This window comes from Dipodomys merriami, unplaced genomic scaffold, assembly GCF_024711535.1.
Source record: "Dipodomys merriami isolate MVZ:Mamm:240054 unplaced genomic scaffold, mDipMer1.0.p SCAF_26, whole genome shotgun sequence".
NCBI classification, from domain to species: domain Eukaryota; kingdom Metazoa; phylum Chordata; class Mammalia; order Rodentia; family Heteromyidae; genus Dipodomys; species Dipodomys merriami.
Window position 1 is genome coordinate 8,787,946 of NW_027204048.1, and position 17,227 is coordinate 8,805,172.

The 17,227-nt window shown below is 41.1% G+C and overlaps 1 protein-coding gene across 1 annotated transcript in view; it reads right to left on the reverse strand.

The window, feature by feature from the left end:
• The window catches only part of Slc1a1 (solute carrier family 1 member 1), an 80,579-nt gene that overhangs the window by 9,022 nt on the left and 54,330 nt on the right, over window positions 1-17,227 (reverse strand). Inside the window, exons 3-10 of the mRNA XM_070035663.1 lie at window positions 14,628-14,720; window positions 12,205-12,319; window positions 10,441-10,483; window positions 7,788-7,883; window positions 4,948-5,132; window positions 3,057-3,164; window positions 937-1,059; window positions 69-263 (exon numbers count right to left, since the gene is read on the reverse strand). Coding sequence (XP_069891764.1) covers window positions 69-263; window positions 937-1,059; window positions 3,057-3,164; window positions 4,948-5,132; window positions 7,788-7,883; window positions 10,441-10,483; window positions 12,205-12,319; window positions 14,628-14,720 — 958 coding nt within the window. The remainder of the gene's footprint in view (window positions 1-68; window positions 264-936; window positions 1,060-3,056; window positions 3,165-4,947; window positions 5,133-7,787; window positions 7,884-10,440; window positions 10,484-12,204; window positions 12,320-14,627; window positions 14,721-17,227) is intronic.

Consider the following 17,227-nt stretch of genomic DNA (forward strand, 5'->3'; position numbering starts at 1 on the left):
GGGCCTCCTTTCACAGATTGCTTTTACTTAGTAACCACGAGGCAAATGAGTGTGACACTAGGCCCCACCTGATAGTGATGATCTGCCCAATGCTCAAGTCCAAGTCATTCAACTGAGCAATGAACACAGCTGCCACTGCTTCGTAGAGCGCAGTCCCATCCATGTTGATTGTGGCACCAACAGGTAGCACGAATCTAGTAATCCTCTTGTCCACCTGATTCTTTTCCTCCGCACATCGGAAAGTGACTGGCAGTGTGGCTGAACTATATGATTAAAAAAAAAAAAGAATGATGGTTGAAGAATTCCAGTTCTCAATCCCTACCTGAAAAGGCCCCCTCCTCTCTCTCTGTCTCTGTCTCTGTCTCTGTCTGTCTGTCTCTCTCTTGGTTGAGGGGCCTGAACTCTGGGCCTGGGCACTGTCCCTCAGCTCTTCAGCTCAAGACTAGTGCCCTACCATTTGAACCATAGCGCCACTTCTGACATTTTCTGCTTATGTGGTGCTGAGGAATCAAACCCAGGGTTTCATGCATGCAAGGCAAGCGCTCTACCACTGAGCCACCTTCCCAGCCTGATACATCTTTTACACACACACACAAACACACACACACACACACACACCACAAATAAAACAACAACAAAAACCCAAAGGGCCCATTAGCATACTGGTCAGCACTTTTGGTCAGTCTAGGAATCAGAAAACAATCTACCCACCACTGACCCTGGTTACATTAAAACTCATTCCTAGCTGCAGAACTTGCCAAGAGGGCAGGGAAGTATTCAAGGGAACTGTGTTCGAAGATCGAGGACAGAATATATGGAGGTCATCGTTCAAAGGTAGCTACAAAATACATAAGCTAGGATCTGCTTCATCAGGGGAAGGGAAAGTTGATAGAGTATGGTCTGGAGGTCTTTTCCCGAAGGTCATCTTTTACTTACCTGGAAGAGATCATAAGAGCGGTCAGGAGAGCCTGAGCCATGCCCATGGCAAATCGGAAAGGATTCTTACGTACAACTATAAAATATATCAGTGGGAGAACTACAATGGAGTGGATTGCAAGCCTGTAATGAAAGAGATACATGATTTCAAAGACGTTACCATTGTCTCACACCTCACACTTGATTTGTTTTGGTATGGGAGATGGAACTCAGAGCCTCACATTTGAAACACATGTCCAGCCCCTTGTCATGTTGGTTTTTTTCCCAGTAGGGTCTCGCTCTAGGCCTTTCTGGACTGTAATCTTCCTACTTGTGTCTCCCCATGTGTTTGGGGATGACGGGTGTGAATCAGTGCACTCAGTCATTGTGCATTCCCCATAGCTGGGATCATCTCCATGCCCAGCCCATTGGTTGACATGGCTCTTGAACTTTTATTCCCTGGTCTGCTCTCAAACTTTGATCCCTCTGATTTCCACCTCTCAAGTAGCTAGGATTGCAGGTGTGAGCCACTACACCTGCCCAGCTCTACTGCTGGATTGTTAATCCTCCTCCAAGACTCAGCTATACCTCTCCTTTCCTCCATGAAGCCTTCCTTCAAACTTTTTCAAGTACAGCAGTTCCTTTCCACCTTGGGACCATCTTTGTCCCAATCACAGTATACCATTACAACATTTATCACAGTGACTCCCCTTCCCCACCCCCTGCTGGTCCCCTGAACCATGATGCCCTCTGTTTACAGTGGAAGTCAAAGGTGCAGAAGGAAAAAGGTCTCTGCTCTTCAAGGTCAACATTCGGGACTGGTTTTCTTTCCTTCATTATTCTTGCCTTCTTAAACTGTTCTCTGTTTTACACAGAGCTATACTGGTTTCTCAAAATAGGAGGGCTGAAGAAATGAGACCCACTTGGCAGATGGCATGCATGTATGAGGGGATGCTTCGCAGTGTACAGATCATTTATATTAGGTTGGGATCATAAGAAACAGTCATTGCAAAGATGAGTCCTGAAGTCCCAGTACAGAGCTGGTATCTAAACATTGTGAGTTCTTAGCTAGAGCTTTTGCTTTTGTGCTAGAAACCTAAATAGGATGAGAGGAAAAACCAGAAGAACTCCATGATGAAATGGCTCAGTATCACAAAGTTCACCCACACCGGTGCCCAGACACAGTCTCCAGTCCTGCCTGTCCCAGCAGCCCCACAGCAAGATAGGCCTCTGCTTTTCTGGCATCTGTAACCTGGGGTTTGGCTTTGGCTCTCACGTTGTATGAACCCAGGCTGCTTCTGTGTTGGGTGGCATGGCTATGCTTTGGTGCCAGCATTGTGCTGTGGAAACGTTCCTAATGCCAGCAGGTTCCAATAAGTGAGAGGTGAGCGTAAGTTGGACATTTGACCTCTGGGAATCAAATAAGTATGATGATGTATTCCTTTAGTCCACATTTGTTAGTCTATATGACATATTCTGCCCCTGGCTTGGTCTCTAGGGGGACCATTCATAACCTACCCACAAACTCTCCCCTGCCCCTCCCTCCCCCAGCCCCGCATCTCTTCTTAAGGAACCAATAACTAGATTGTAAGAAATATGCCAGTGAACTCATGCCCAGTGCTTTCCTATTTTATGACTTCTAAAGCCTGATGGTTTTCCCCAAACCCTCTCTGGCATTCTGATCAAAAAGGGCATGGCAGCAGCAATGGAGTTTGAACCAATCAGTTCTGTTACTCCTACTTGCTCGAGTCTAATTTCATGATTTCACCCTTCGTAATTTATCTCAACCTGCAGGCACGTGGGGGCTATTCTTATCTGTTTGGTTAGTTGATGTTCTTGAGGAAATAAAGGGTAGGAGAGAGCCAAAAGAGGCTACAAGTAGGTTTCTCTCTTCTTTTAAATGATTTAAATACAACTAATAAAGACAGTGGCAAAGCCTGGACCAGGCAGTTCTGCCAGGAGCTGGCAATTAGCACAGCACGATCCACCTACAGTACAGCTGTTAAAGGGCAGCCCCGCTTGCCTGCGTTTATCTCTGAACTCTTTAAAACCTTTAAAACCAGCGGTACCCCAGCCTTTCCAGAAACAATTCTTTCATAGATCCAATGAAGTTTCTGTTGCTTCTCTTGAATTAGACATACCCACTCAGGACAGTGGCCATGTAAAGTCCCAGCTTTCGGAATATTTCCCAGTCTTCAACTTCTATGATCTTCCCAGCAATTAGGAACAAAATACCCAATGGCATGTAACTGGAAAGTAAGCAGATCAGAGACACACGTGTGTTATCAGGGAGTTTCTCAGGATTTGTTGAGGGGAGTGGGGAGGGAGGCAAGCTAGTGTTGCCTGTGTACTCAGCTAGAAGGAGGAAAGGGCATAGCACGAAGCCAAGGTTTTGGTTTGGAGTCCTGAGCATACCGCTGATTGTTGGCTTTAGTATCTTGCATAGACCTTAAGTTGTATCCATCTAAAATGAAGGGGAACTTGGAAACTTAACAAGAATGCATGGCCAGATTGGGTGCATATTCCACGCCATACATACACACAGACAGTGTACATACATGCAATCCATTGTCACCTCTGCTTATCTTACTTGGCCTTTTCTGCAAAACATGGAGGCCACGCTCTTTCTAGCCCTGGACATTCTTGTATGTCAGGTGTCAACAATAGAAGCAACACCAGCAGTAGTAGTAGTAGTAGCAGTGGGAATGGTCATAGTAGCTTTGGGGAGAATAGTTTACATGCATCATTTTACTTAACCCTGGGAATAAGTTTTATTATCCTTTAAAAAAAAAACAAACATGAGGGAGTTGATGTTTTTGTAGGATTAAGCCACTTTCCAGGCTGTTATTGCTGAACCTTTTGTTGTTGTTGTTGGTCATGGGGCTTGAACTCTGGGCCTGGGCGCTGTCCCTCAGCTCTTCAGCTCAAGGCCAGCACTCTACTACTTGAGCCACAGCACCACTTTCAGTTTTCTGAGTGGTTTATTGGAGATAAGAGTCTCACGGCCTTTCCTGCAGGGGCTGGCTTTGAACTGTGATCCTCAGATCTCAGCCTCCTGAGTAACTAGGATTATAGGTGTGACCCACTGGCACTCAGCTTGCTGAACCTTTTAGATAGTTGTGTCAATGTCTGCCCTTTGGATTACAGAATGCTCAACCAATTCCACGTGAAATAAAGGAGTTTGAGACCTCTCAGGAACAGTGGGTTGTTTGGTAGCTCAGAGACAGGGGCCCTCAGGTGGGGGTCCCAGTGTTGCTCTGATAGTGCCTTGCATTCAGATGACTTCGTGCCCATGCGGGAACAGTTGGAAATGTTTCCACTCTCATTTTTTTCTTTTACTTTGCCATTCTACAAAGCAGTTTATGAATACAGTACCTCTTGATTAAGATCGCCCCCTTCAACATTCTTGCCCACCCTTCCCAACCTACCTCTTCTCTCACTTTTCCTTAATTTTTAGGCTATGTATTTTGTTTGCCATTTAGCCAAGCCATTTATGTAGACAATGCATCTTAACCTGTATCATCCCTTCAATATCTTCACCTCATCCTTCGACCCACCCCTTCCCTTATGTTTCTCAATTCTGTGGTATAGACAATGAATTCGTGCCTGCGTTTCCCTGCTTCTCTCTTCATTCTTCTAGTCATTTCTCCTGGGCTCCTCTCTCCCATCCTAAGTACTCATTAACTGGTACTTATACTGGATCTCCTTTCTGCCTTGGGGCCCAACAGCAAAATCATTGCTGTCCTGACTTGTAAGGAACTCCTTTAAATCACATCTTCTAGAGTCAGTGAGGCATATGGATACCAGTTGAGTACAACATGGATTTCTTAGGGCTTTGAAGGGGAAAAAAAGATAATGGCTGACAGCTAGATTTTTTTTCTAACAAACAGATCAGACAGCTATACATAAAATTATTTAATATACCAATGTCTTGACTTTCAATTTCTACCTTCTCTAAGAAGGGGTCAGCTTCTTTTAATTTTGAGATGATTGGGTTGTAAGGGAAGAAAAATAACATGAAATAGTACTCACCACATGATGATCTGAACAATTTTCATAGTAGCATCACTCAAAGCATTGAAGAAGTCCACCAGAATTTGTCCCTTTTCTCCCATCTTTCCCATGACAAGTCCAAAGACAAGGCAAAAGATAATCAAGCCCAGGACATTGATACCATCTGAATACATGCCTACAATTTTGTATTCCTTTGTTTTGTTCTGTGGATTAAAAGCCAAGAAAATATATCAAAGCAGCAATATAATTACAGCGATGCCACAAAGTCAATAATACTTTAGGAAAGACAATACCAATGTTAAAAGAATACCTGCTTATGTAGAACCCTGCTCAGCCCTCCACCCTGTTGAGGTTTAACTGTTTTGTCCCTTTTCTTAACAAGTCCATATTTCTCTTGAAACGTTCTTATTCTAGAAGTGTTTTACATTTTTGTATGAATCAGGACAATTTTTAGGGTTATTTTAAATACTAGCTGCATTTGGAGACTGTCTTCTTAAATGATAGGCATTAATAATGCAGGAAGCACAAAATATTTAGCAGTGTCAACATTTTTAGGACATTTTACCATCTGTTTTATCCTGAAAATTTACACAGAATATTCTTTACTGCCTCCAGCTTACTATGACCAACATGCTTTCAAAGATGCAAAAATTCATCAGGTGCTGGTGGCTTATGCTTATAATCCTTGCTATTCAGGATGCTGAGATCTGGGGATTGCAGTTTGAAGCCAGCCCAGGGAAGGAAAGTCCATGAGACTGTTATCGCCAATAAACTACTCAGAAAAAAAAAAACAGAAGTGGCACTGTGGCTCTAGTGGTAGAGTACAAGCCTTGAGCAAAAAGGAGCTCAGGGGGCTGGGATGTAGCTCAGTGGCAAAGCGCTTGCCTAGCAAGTGCAACGTCCTGGGTTCGATCCCCAGTACCAAAAAAGAAAAGACAAAAAAAATACAGTTAAAAAAAGGAGCTCAGGGACAAAGCCCAAACCCTGAGCTCAAGTCCCAGCACTGGCACCAGAAAACAAACAAAAAAGATAAAAATTCCTCAAATGTTTTTGATTATGAATTATTTCTTTACTTTTTCCTGGGTAAAAACAGCATAGGACTTACTAAGAGATAATAGGAATAATGCAATCCAGGTATATAAAGAATTGTTGGCAAGCCACTGAGATACCATTTATTTCTTATTAGAAACTAATACTTGTGGAACAGCTACAATACATATATATATATATACATATATATACACTTTTTTTTTTTTGCCAATCATGGGGGTTCAACTCAGGGCTTGGGTACTGTGCCTGAGCTTCTTTGTACTCAAGGCTAGCACTCTACACCTTGAGCCACAGCACCACTTCTGGCTTTTTGTGGTTAATTGGAGAGAAGAGTCTCACAAACTTTTCTGCCCAGGCTGGCTTCGAACTGCAATCCTCAGTTCTCAGCTTCCTGACTAGCTAGAATTACAGGCATGAGCCTCCAGCGCCCAGCTCCACTAAAATATTTTAACTGCATTGACCACAGCACAAGGTACACACACACACACACACACACACACACACACACACACACACACACACACACACACACACACACACACACACACTCACATACACAGAGTGCAAAGGGAGGGAATTCATTGTGATAATTCCATAGATGCATACAACATAAAAAACAGCCGGCTAAGGCTGTAAGATGAGAAAGAAGAGCCAAAACCAAGATGGCATACAATTACCTGCATAGCCAAGGTATGAGTTACAGGCCTTACACAGAGTTTGGGACGTGCATGAAGCTTCAATGTTAGGGAAGCTAGGCTTGATGAGTAGGCAGCCAGGAGACAAAGCATGTGCCACAAGGACATTAAGCAAAAGTGAAAGGCATGGCAGACTGGGTCATTATAATCTGTTTGAATAATTCTTACTCATCCTTTATCACCTCCAAACTGACTTACCCCTCTGCTAAATGCTTCCCAGTTCTTCCTAGGATAACACTCATGACTCTACCTTCATATGAGGGACAGATGCCAAATCTGTCTTTCGGCAGGCCCTGGCATATGGAAGGTGCTCAGGAAAGTATTTGTGGAACCACATCGGAAGGCAAGAATAAGATGCAATTGAGAAGGCAGATTGGGATAGAAGAGGGGGTTTCCCTGGGAAGTAAGCTGAGAAAATGAAAAAAGATGCTATGGAGAAGTTGGAGAAGTTCTGGAATAGGAAGTAGGTAGGAAGCCAACCATGGCCTGTTTAATTTGACCCACCTTCCTTCCTTCCTTCCTTCCTTCCTTCCTTCCTTCCTTCCTTCCTTCCTTCCTTCCTTCCTTCCTTCCCTCCTTCCTTCCTTCCTTTTTTCTTTCTTTCTTTCTTCTTCCTTTCTCTCTTTCTTTTCAAGACAAGGTCTTATACAGCTAGGATAGGTTCAAACTCAACATCCTTCCACTTCAGTCTCCTCAGTGCTAGGATTACAAGCATGCACCACCATGCTCAACTTAAACTTGAATTCAGAAGTCCACTGAAAAGTCATATATATGGATAACCACCCCCTACACACATTTCTGGTTTTCTTCCTTCCTTCTTTTCCTTTTTTCCCCAGTGTTTACGATTAAACCCAAGGCAAGCCTTTCCTTTCTGAATGAAGGCAGAGAACACTGGGACATTTACTACTCTTACTTTCACAGAGAACATTTGGATATTTAATACAGATACTTTGTGAGTCACTTTGAAAATACCTGAGTATTGATTTGGGGTTGCAAATAAGGTTTAGTGAGGATATGAGTTTATATATGTGGATTCTGTCACTGTCTTTCTCTCTTCTGCTCTCTCATGACTGACCTACCTACATGGGAAGGGAGTGGGCAACAGAACCATACCTCGGCAAGTGTGGTCCTAGTGGTGGTGACAGACACCTCTGTAACATTCCTCACAGGATCAGTGGGAGGTTGCACTTCTTCACGCTTGGTTTTGTACTACACATGGGAGAAAAAGGCCAACAAAACAGTAAAGACACAAGCACAACCATGTTCACTGCAGCACTTTTCACCATAGCCAAGGTATGGAATCAGCCATAACACCCCTCAATGGACAGAAGAGATCAAGAAAATGTGGAATATATACAACGAAATGTTACCCATCTATTGGAAAGAATGATAGTACATTATTTGTAAAAACATGGAAAGATCTGTAATACAAAGTAACATTAAGTGAAATCAGGCCAAGAGAGACAACGGTTGCATGTTGTCCCTCATATGTGGACACTAGAATTCATTTATAAATATATAAGTAAATATATTAGGTGGCATACAAATATATACCAGTGTATTAACTGAAATCTGGTAGATTGAAGGGAGAATTCCAATAGTATAATCACTTGGAAAGGCAAAGTCTAAGTTCAACAACATAAACAGGAAGCAGGTACTTGAAAGGGGTGAGGTAGGGTCAATGGGAGAGGAGCAGAAGGATGAAGAGGAGAAGGAGGGTTGTAGTTAAGAATTCAATGTATATCCAACAAACGTAAGAAGAGTGAGGAAGTGGTGGGTGAGGAGGGATGGGAGAGAATATTGTGAGGAGTGGCATTAATCAAGATGCATTGTTTCATCAACCATTTTGTGAAATGGCTACTTCTTGTAGAACTGCTTACTGATAATAAAATAAGATTTTTGAAAAGAGTTTAAAAAAGAGAGTTTTCTAAACTTCTGGGACTAGACCAAAGGGATGTGATTTTGTTGCTCAATAAATAACACCAAGGGGCTCTACCTACGGTGCTTCTGCTGCTTTTAGGTTGTTTTTGTTTATTTGTTTTTTGTTGGTCATGAGGCTTGAACTCTGAGCCTTGGCACTATCCCTAGCTCTTCAGCTCAAGGTGAGCGCTCTACTACTTGAGCTACAGGGCCACTTCCGGTTTTCTGGTGGTTAATTGGACATAAGAGTTTCCTGCCCTGACTGGCTTTAAACCACCATCCTCAGATCTCCTGAGTAACTGTGAGCCACCAGTGCCCAGCTGCTTCTAATTTTGTTTTTGTTAGTTTGGTTTATTTTATTTTATTGTAAAGATGCTGAACAGAGGGGTTACAGTTACATAAGTAAGGCAATGAATCCCTTGAGAGGAGTTTGGGAATTAAAAATGGGATTGGCATGCTCAAACCCCTGCTTCTCAGCACTACCATTCCATGCCAAGTGCTCTATCACTGTCATCATGAGGAACAAATGATGGAGAAAGAGCCTGAGAGAAAATAATGATTTATCTGTCAATAACTTCACCCAGACAGACCTATAGAGATTCTTGTCAATCACTTTTACTTTTGTTATTTTTAATCTGGAAAATACTTCATTGCTTTGCTAAAGCAGCCACTATGACTTTTTTTCCCTCCTGTACTGGGGGGTGAGTGTAGGGCTTGACATGTTAAGCAAACACTCTAGCACTTAAGCCATGTGTACTTTTGGTTCTGTCAGAGACAGGGTCTTGCTGCTTGCTACCTTTGTCCCAGGCAGCCTTGAATTTTGGTCCTCCTATCTCCATCTCGTGAGTAAGTAGGATTATAGGTATGCACGATTAAGCCCAATGGATCATTGTGAATGTAATAAATACTGTGAAAGATTAAATTACAAGAACTGTACCCAAATCAACAGTCCTTTTAGGGCTACTCTGTCACTGAGATTTCTGTTGAATTTTCTTCCTTAAGCCTTATTTGGTTCTGTGGGGTTCCCATACAGAGGTTTAAGAAAGAGCTAGTGTCGCATTACACCAGGCATCTGAAAACCTCACAGATGAGCACTGTGGCTGATCTGCAATGGGCCTCGTGAAATAGAGGTGCTACTGTGCAATATAATTGCCATATTTTTGGTTGGTATACACAGAGGTCTCTGTCCCTGTAATTTATGCAAATGAATACAGCAGTTTGTGATAGACTCAGCTGTTTTAAAGTGTATAGATAAGTAAAAGAAAAAAAAAACACTTGTCAGGAGAGTGAAGAGGGCATTACACAGTCCTAAAGGAAAAAGTCAGGGCTTTGCAGAGTGCCTGCAATGGGCACATCGTGACTGTGGACAAGACTGAATCCAGGGAGCACCTGCTACACTGCGCAGCTTCAAATAGGAATGGTCACCATGAGAGGGACAGGAAAGAGGAGATGCAAAGCCCTTTATCCACTGCCCTGCATCTGCAGAACTTTCCAAATGTACCAAGGCTTTCTAACATAGGCCCTGGAGCTCTACATCGTAAACAATTTTACTTTTCATAGTGGAGAAGGTATGCTTTAAAACACCCATGCTTTCAGATGACTAATTTGTCCTATTTGAATCCTACTGAGGGTAAATGCATGATGGGAAAAGGAGCAGAGTAACTGATCACAGGCACTTTACTGTGCATGGGAAAATCTGGGATATAAAACAGAGGCATTGCCTGAAACTTTGCCATTTACAGGTGATGGGTTAAGTCTATTTCTTGACTCTCAGCAGGAAAAAAAAGTTATTGAACCAGAAATGGGAAGAATGGAGCAAATCATGGGCAAAAGTCATTAACATTACCTGCTGAAAACAGGCTTGGACAAGGTTCTCAGGAAACATATTCCTGTTGGAGACATGAAAAGCATTGTCATGTCAAGGAATAAAGCAGTTTCTTGTTATACTAAGTACATTAATGGAAATGAACATAATATAGTATAGAATAATATGTTGAAAATACTATATATAATATATGATATGTAGAATATTATATTATTAACATACTATAGAATGATCTATACAATATAAACCATAGAATACACTATATAGAGATACTATATTACATGTATTATAATACTAATATAACATAGAATGAGTGCTGTGGGTTCTCTTTTAGCTTCTTCTTTGTATAATACTTCCTATTAAATCTTATATTAAGATTAACTCTTATATTAAGTATCAATTCTTAATACTTAAAATACTAAATATTGTATTAAGATTCCCTGCTGAGCCAAAGGGAGTATGGAAAACTCTCTTAATCAAACATCATTTAAGTGATTAATTCAGTGACACACTTGCTGCCCTCAAGGCGAGACTGTACTGGAAACTGGACACTCACAGTCAAGAAGAAATTCTTTCCTTTTCTTCACTCTTCTGCTTGCATAAATGAGGCAACATGATCACACAACAGGCTCTTGAATTTTGTCTCAAATTCATAATACTGATTGCAAGTTTCATCATGATTGCTGAATTAAACATTATGTAAACCCAAGAAATCTGAATATGAAAAAGAAGGCTTGCTTTCTACTAAAAACTAAGCTGAAGCTGGGTGCTGGTGGCTCACGCCTGTAATCCCAGCTACTCAGGAGGCTGAGATCTAGGGATCCCAGTTCAAAGCCGGCCCAGGCAAGAAAGTCCATGAGTCTCTTATCTCCTCTAAACCACTAGAAAACCAGAAGTGGCGCTGTGGCTCAAGTGGTAGAGCCCTCGCCTTGAGCTGAAGAGCTGAGGGACAGCACCTAGGCCCAGAGTTTAAGCCCCACAATGGACACAAAAACAAAACAAAAACAAAACAAAAACACATTAAGCTGAATGCCTAGAAAATCAATAAACGCCAGTGATGAAAATTTTTGCAGTTAAATCAGGTAGGAGAAGACAATTGAAGTGGGGAGGAAAACTGGAAGAATTTAGCACTTAGCTTCCTTTATTTTTTAGCTTTCTCAGCTTACGTGTTTTATTGTTCTATTTTATAGAAATTAAATCTGGAAGCTGTAGATGACACGTTCATAAGGATAGTATTTACAGCAGAAATGAGATGAAATAAAAATGAATTGACATACTTAAAGACAATGGCCCTACATTGAAAAAGTTGGTGAATAAATGCATTTAAGTTTCAAGTGGAAGAAAAATATGTCATGTGTTACCCTATAGCATTTTTAAGAGTTTCTGTTTTAATTGCTACTTTCACTGAACTGACTTCTTTCTGGCTCTGGCTGCTTTAGAAAAGAGAGCTTCTGCCACACAACTCAATGAATTTCTCCAAGTATGTTTATCATCCAACCCATTGCAGCATCTTTATATACAAGTACACCTCCTGTATCTCTGTCCATCTTAAATCCTCACATAGGAGCTTGTTTTTTCCCCCATTTTTCTTATAGCTATGGTTCTGCAAACAGAAATTATTGGCTATATAATTTGAGAGGTCTAGGGCAAATGGAGATGCACTATAGGATATAACCAATGACACATTTCAAGACAGAAACATCAGAGCATTCAACCAGGTATGGAGCCTTAAAGAAACTACACAGATGGCACACCCAGGAAGTCCTGTGTCAGCAAGTCTCTCACCTGATCAGGTCTAACATCGCATCCACTGTGCTTACTTCAGGAGTGCTTCCTACCCTGTTGATCTCTGTCACCTTCTGGGTGACACCAGGCTTGATGCTCACCACCAACACAATACCTGTGACCAAGGACAGTATCCAGAGAGTATTAGGAACCTTCCATGGCACCCAACGTGTTTTATCTTGGAACCAGTTGGCAAGGTAGAGACAGATAATGTTTGGGCTCCTGACGTCCAATCAAAATGCTGACCCATTGCTCAGAAGTTAGTGTTTGCCTTGGTTACTTTTTCATTGAAACGAATAAGCAGAAGGATTTATCTTTCTATTTCCTTTTCTCTCTCCCTTTCTCTCTCTCCTCCTTCCTCTCTTTTATCCTTCCTGCTCTCCTTCTGGAAACATCTGCTGATAAAAATATTGTTTCATCCTTGATTTCTTTTTCTTCAATATTCTTTATCTTCTTTTTCCTTTTGTTGGTTGTGGGGCTTGAACCCAGGGCCCAGATGCTGTCCCTCTTTCCTCTCTACTACTTTGAGCCACAGCTCCACCTCCAGTTATCTGGTGGTTAATTGGAGATAAGAGTCTCATGGACTTTCCTGCTTGGAATGGCCTTAAATTGTGATGATCAGATCTCAGCCTCTTCCTACCTAGGCTGGCTTTGAACTGCGATCCTCAGATCTCAGTCTCCTGAGTAGCAAGGATTACAAGCATGAGCCATAGCACTCAGATTTCTTCTTTCTTTAAAATGATCTTTTAGCCTGGTGCTAGTGGCTCATGCTTGTAATCCTAGCTACTCAGGAGGCTGAGATCTGAGGATGGCAGTTCAAGGCCAGCCCAGGCAGGAAAGTCCATGAAACCCTTATCTCCAATAAACCACCAGAAAACCGGAAGTGGCGCTGTAGCTCAAGTGGTAGAGTGCTAGCCTTGAGCTGAAGAGCTGAGGGACAGCGCCCAGGCCCAGAGTTCAAGCCTCGTGACCGACAAAATATAAAATAAAATAAAATAAATGATCTTTTAGTAATTGTACCAAAGAGCTTTCAATTCAACATGGTAGTTTATGAATGTGATGTATCTTGATCTATGGGTAGGTGTGTGAATTAAGGTTCTTCATATTCCAAACCCTGGAAGTTTCTTTGATATATTTCTGTAACATTTACACAGAGTCTCATTCTCCCAAGGACAAACCTTGTCCCCCTAGCAAACTTTGTCTTGTCTTCTTTCCATATCTTAGGCCTTCAAATATCTCGAAAGCCCTCATGTGGGAAAGTGTCCTCCAGGGGGTGGAATGAAGACACAGGGAAGTTTGGTTCTGTTTACTGTCACAGGAAAAACTGTCTACACTAAAGAAATATCTACGTCTTGAAGCCCAGCTGGGACCTATGGAAATAATGGAGCCTTGTCTCTTGAGACTCTGTGAAGTTATAGGAAAACTTGGGCATCGGAGATTATTTAACTGGAAGAAAAGAAAAAAGTCCCCAAGTCATTTCCCACCCCAGATAGGTGCCCCAAATCTGAAGACAGGGAAATGTTAATCCCAGAGTTAGGACTTTGGAGTGTAGTATGGGTCCTGTCTTCTGCTAGTAGGAAGAGTCACTGGGCAATTAGAGAATATTAGTCCTATCTATACAAATAGGAAGTCTTCTCTTCCTGATCTCAAAGTTACAGAAGGGATATAAGGCCATCTGATAATAAAGCAGTATCTTTCTTTTCTCATCTTTTTCTTTATCTCAGGAACCTCTTGAGGATATCTGGCTTTGCCTTCATCCAGGCTTTGGGGGCCTAATGCCACTAAAACCAAACCATATCCTCAAATTTATCAATTCATTAAAGCAGGGCTGCATGGATCAAGCTAGCTGCAACATGAGAGCACATTTGCTTTCTTTCTCCCCACTCTGGACTTCCTTCTTAAAATGTCCCATGAGATTACAAACGATGGACCAAACTTTCTTGACAAAACCAGGCTTAAAGTACAAGAGCAAGTCCTCCCTTTTAGAACACTGTCCCCTTTATCAATGAAATTTAGACTTCCCAAGACTTTTGTAGCCATTAGCTTTTGGTGAAATGGGAAAGGCACTGAAAAGTTATCTTACTGGCAATATTTTACAATTGCACTTTATTTTATAAATCCACTTTACTCTTATGGACTAATCATCTGGTTTCAGAATATATAAGCTGTTGAATTCACTTCCTTCTACTTAATGATCCTGACAAGGAACAGCACTGTCACTCACTTTCTAGTTATTCCTTGAGACTTTAAGATGGACATGGATGGCTAATATTCGGTCAGTAATGTATTTTCACATTAAAGCTGCTATTGCAATTTCAAGACAAAATAGTTAGGGATAATCTGCATTTTTAAAAGCTTGACTATTTTTTGAATAAAAAAGTGACAATTATGCAGAGGAATAAGTCTTTAGAAACAAGTGTTACCTAAGATTACAGCAATGATGGTTGTGCAGAAGTAATATACCACAGCACGCAGACCAATTTTTCCAGATACATTGGAATCCAGTGCAGCAACACCTGAAGGAAGAGGAGAGCCAAGTTGAAGCCTAGTCATTTGGAGATGCAGATTCTCCCAGTACCCCCTTTCTCCCAGTTGGTTAGGATCAAATACAATGAACAAAAGGAAGCCCTTGAAACTGGGCACTGGTGGCTGATGCCTATAATCCTAGCTACTCAGGAGGCTGAGATCTGAGGATTGGGGCTTGAATCCAGCCCAGGCAGAAAAGTCTGTGAGACTCTTATCTTCAATTAATCACCAAAAATACTGAAGTGGAGCTGTGGCTTGAGTGGTAGGGCCTATAAGACTAAGTGTCCAGGCTATGAGTACAAACCCCATTACTGGCATGCACACACGTGTGCATTTACATGCACATATACCCACATACACACGCACATACAAAGTAGAAATTTTCAAGTTCTTGAAAATTCTTAATGCAGAATTTGAGGTAGAAGTTCAGTGAAGTACAAATTCCTGGGCAGGTTCATTCACATGGCTTTGCCCTCTGCTTTTCTTGGGGACAATCTTGAAATGGTCACAAGGAACCTTCTCTTATGCAATTGCTCTGAGAGCCACATCAAGATATGTACGTGGTGTCACTCTACACTTTATGACAAACCTGTTTTGGAACTTAGAATCAAGGAAAACTTTACCTTGAAGAACTGAGCTAGTTCTTTATCATATCATAAGAATCACACAAATCCTGAATGTCTTCCTCTCTGCCTTTTCTGACAGATAGCTGAATCCATTGGGGGAAAAATATTTTGTGTGATTATAAAAGTAGTATTTATATTCATAATAATTGCCCTCAAAAAGACAGAAATATAAGATGAAAATACAAGTCACAACCATATGCTGATAACTTTTCCAATATTTCCCCTGAATTATGGTAAACACAGAAGAGATAATGTTATAGTTTTTAGCCTACTCTATCCTTGATACTGTAGTACAAGCATTTCCCCTCATTGTTGCAAACTTACCTGAGGATCATTTTCATGACCACACAATATGCTGGCATGTGACATAATGCATTTATGCACACCCTTACTGCTGGATCTTTAGATGGTCTCAGGGCTTAATTCAATAATAAATCATAGTAATTTCATTATCCATCCTGGCTAGTGTAGTTCCTGCCTTTTTGGTAATTTTCAAATTGCTTCTAGGTAAACAACCTCATTGTGTATGGCTTCTGTTGTGAGACATCTTAAAATTTCTGTCTGAAAGGTTACAAATAAACCATTTCCAGAATCACAACAATTGAAGAGAGACTTGCAGCCATGTTGTTAGATCTAGCTTCAAATAGTTTTTGGCTACCAGTAAAATAACTGAGGATTGCCTAGACTTGAGAGGCTTGTCTGAAACATCATAGACAGCTGTATTGGGTCAGAAGGCATACATCTGTATTTGCTAGAAATCTTTGCCTTCTGTCAAGAATGTTTGTATAAATATGTCAAATGATGCTTTCTAACTAGATTTCTACAGGGAGAACCTGAGAAGCAAATAAAGCATCTTTGTTATAGCAAGTTGTCATTTGGAAGTTGTAGACTCTGCTCTGCATGATTTCTAAACCAAGGATTACATTTTGAGTCGCATGATGATCAGGGAAAATGAGTTTGCACTTTCAACATGCTTGAATTGTCCCATAGTTGACTGAAATGCCTCAAGCACATGGTAGCAAGATAAAGGAAGAGACTGTCACAATTCAATCCAAAGGAGGGGGTAGTAAACCCATACAGCCATGAGGACACACAGGTCCTCCTGATGAAAGGATCCTCCATGCTTTTAGTGACTGGGAATTATGCTCTTCCCATGTAATGGTATCCATTCAAGGGGCAGGAAAAAGTCTACAAGGAAGCGATCACTATTGTGGCAGTAGAACCAGTCACTTCCCATTCTAAATATACAATTCCCTGGGCTGGGGATTGCTCCTTTGAAAATTAGTATTTGGAGATAAGGTACTCTTGTCTCTTTAGCAGCCACCCTAAGCTATTATAAAGGGCCTGGACACCAACCTCTGGGATATAACGGTATCCAGGAAATGATGAGCATATTGTGACAGTCTGGCCACTTCCTAGCATAACTTTGATGATGGAGTTTATACTATTTTTCTTCTTCATTTGAAAAACAAACAACAGAATTTGGTGTACTGAGGAGAACTTCTTTTCCTGATGGTAAGATAGTTAAAAGTAACAATACACAAAGAACAATAACAAGAACAACAAAAATGTCTAAGAGAAACTAAAGGCTACAACTCAAAAATGAATGAGTGATCTTGTTTTTAGATCTTTTAAAAAACTACACCAACAAAAATGTCAACATATAATTTTGCTAAGCATATTTTATGATTACAAACTGTACCTCTTTCATTTTAGAGCATTATTTTGAGTTCCTTATTTCAGTCTATTATTTTGAGAAATAATTAGTATAGTTATTTATAAAAATAATGATAGGCTAAAAAGAAATAAGAGTATGTGCCCGGTAGCTCATACCTGTCATCCTGGTTTCTCAGGAGGCTAAGCTCGGAGGA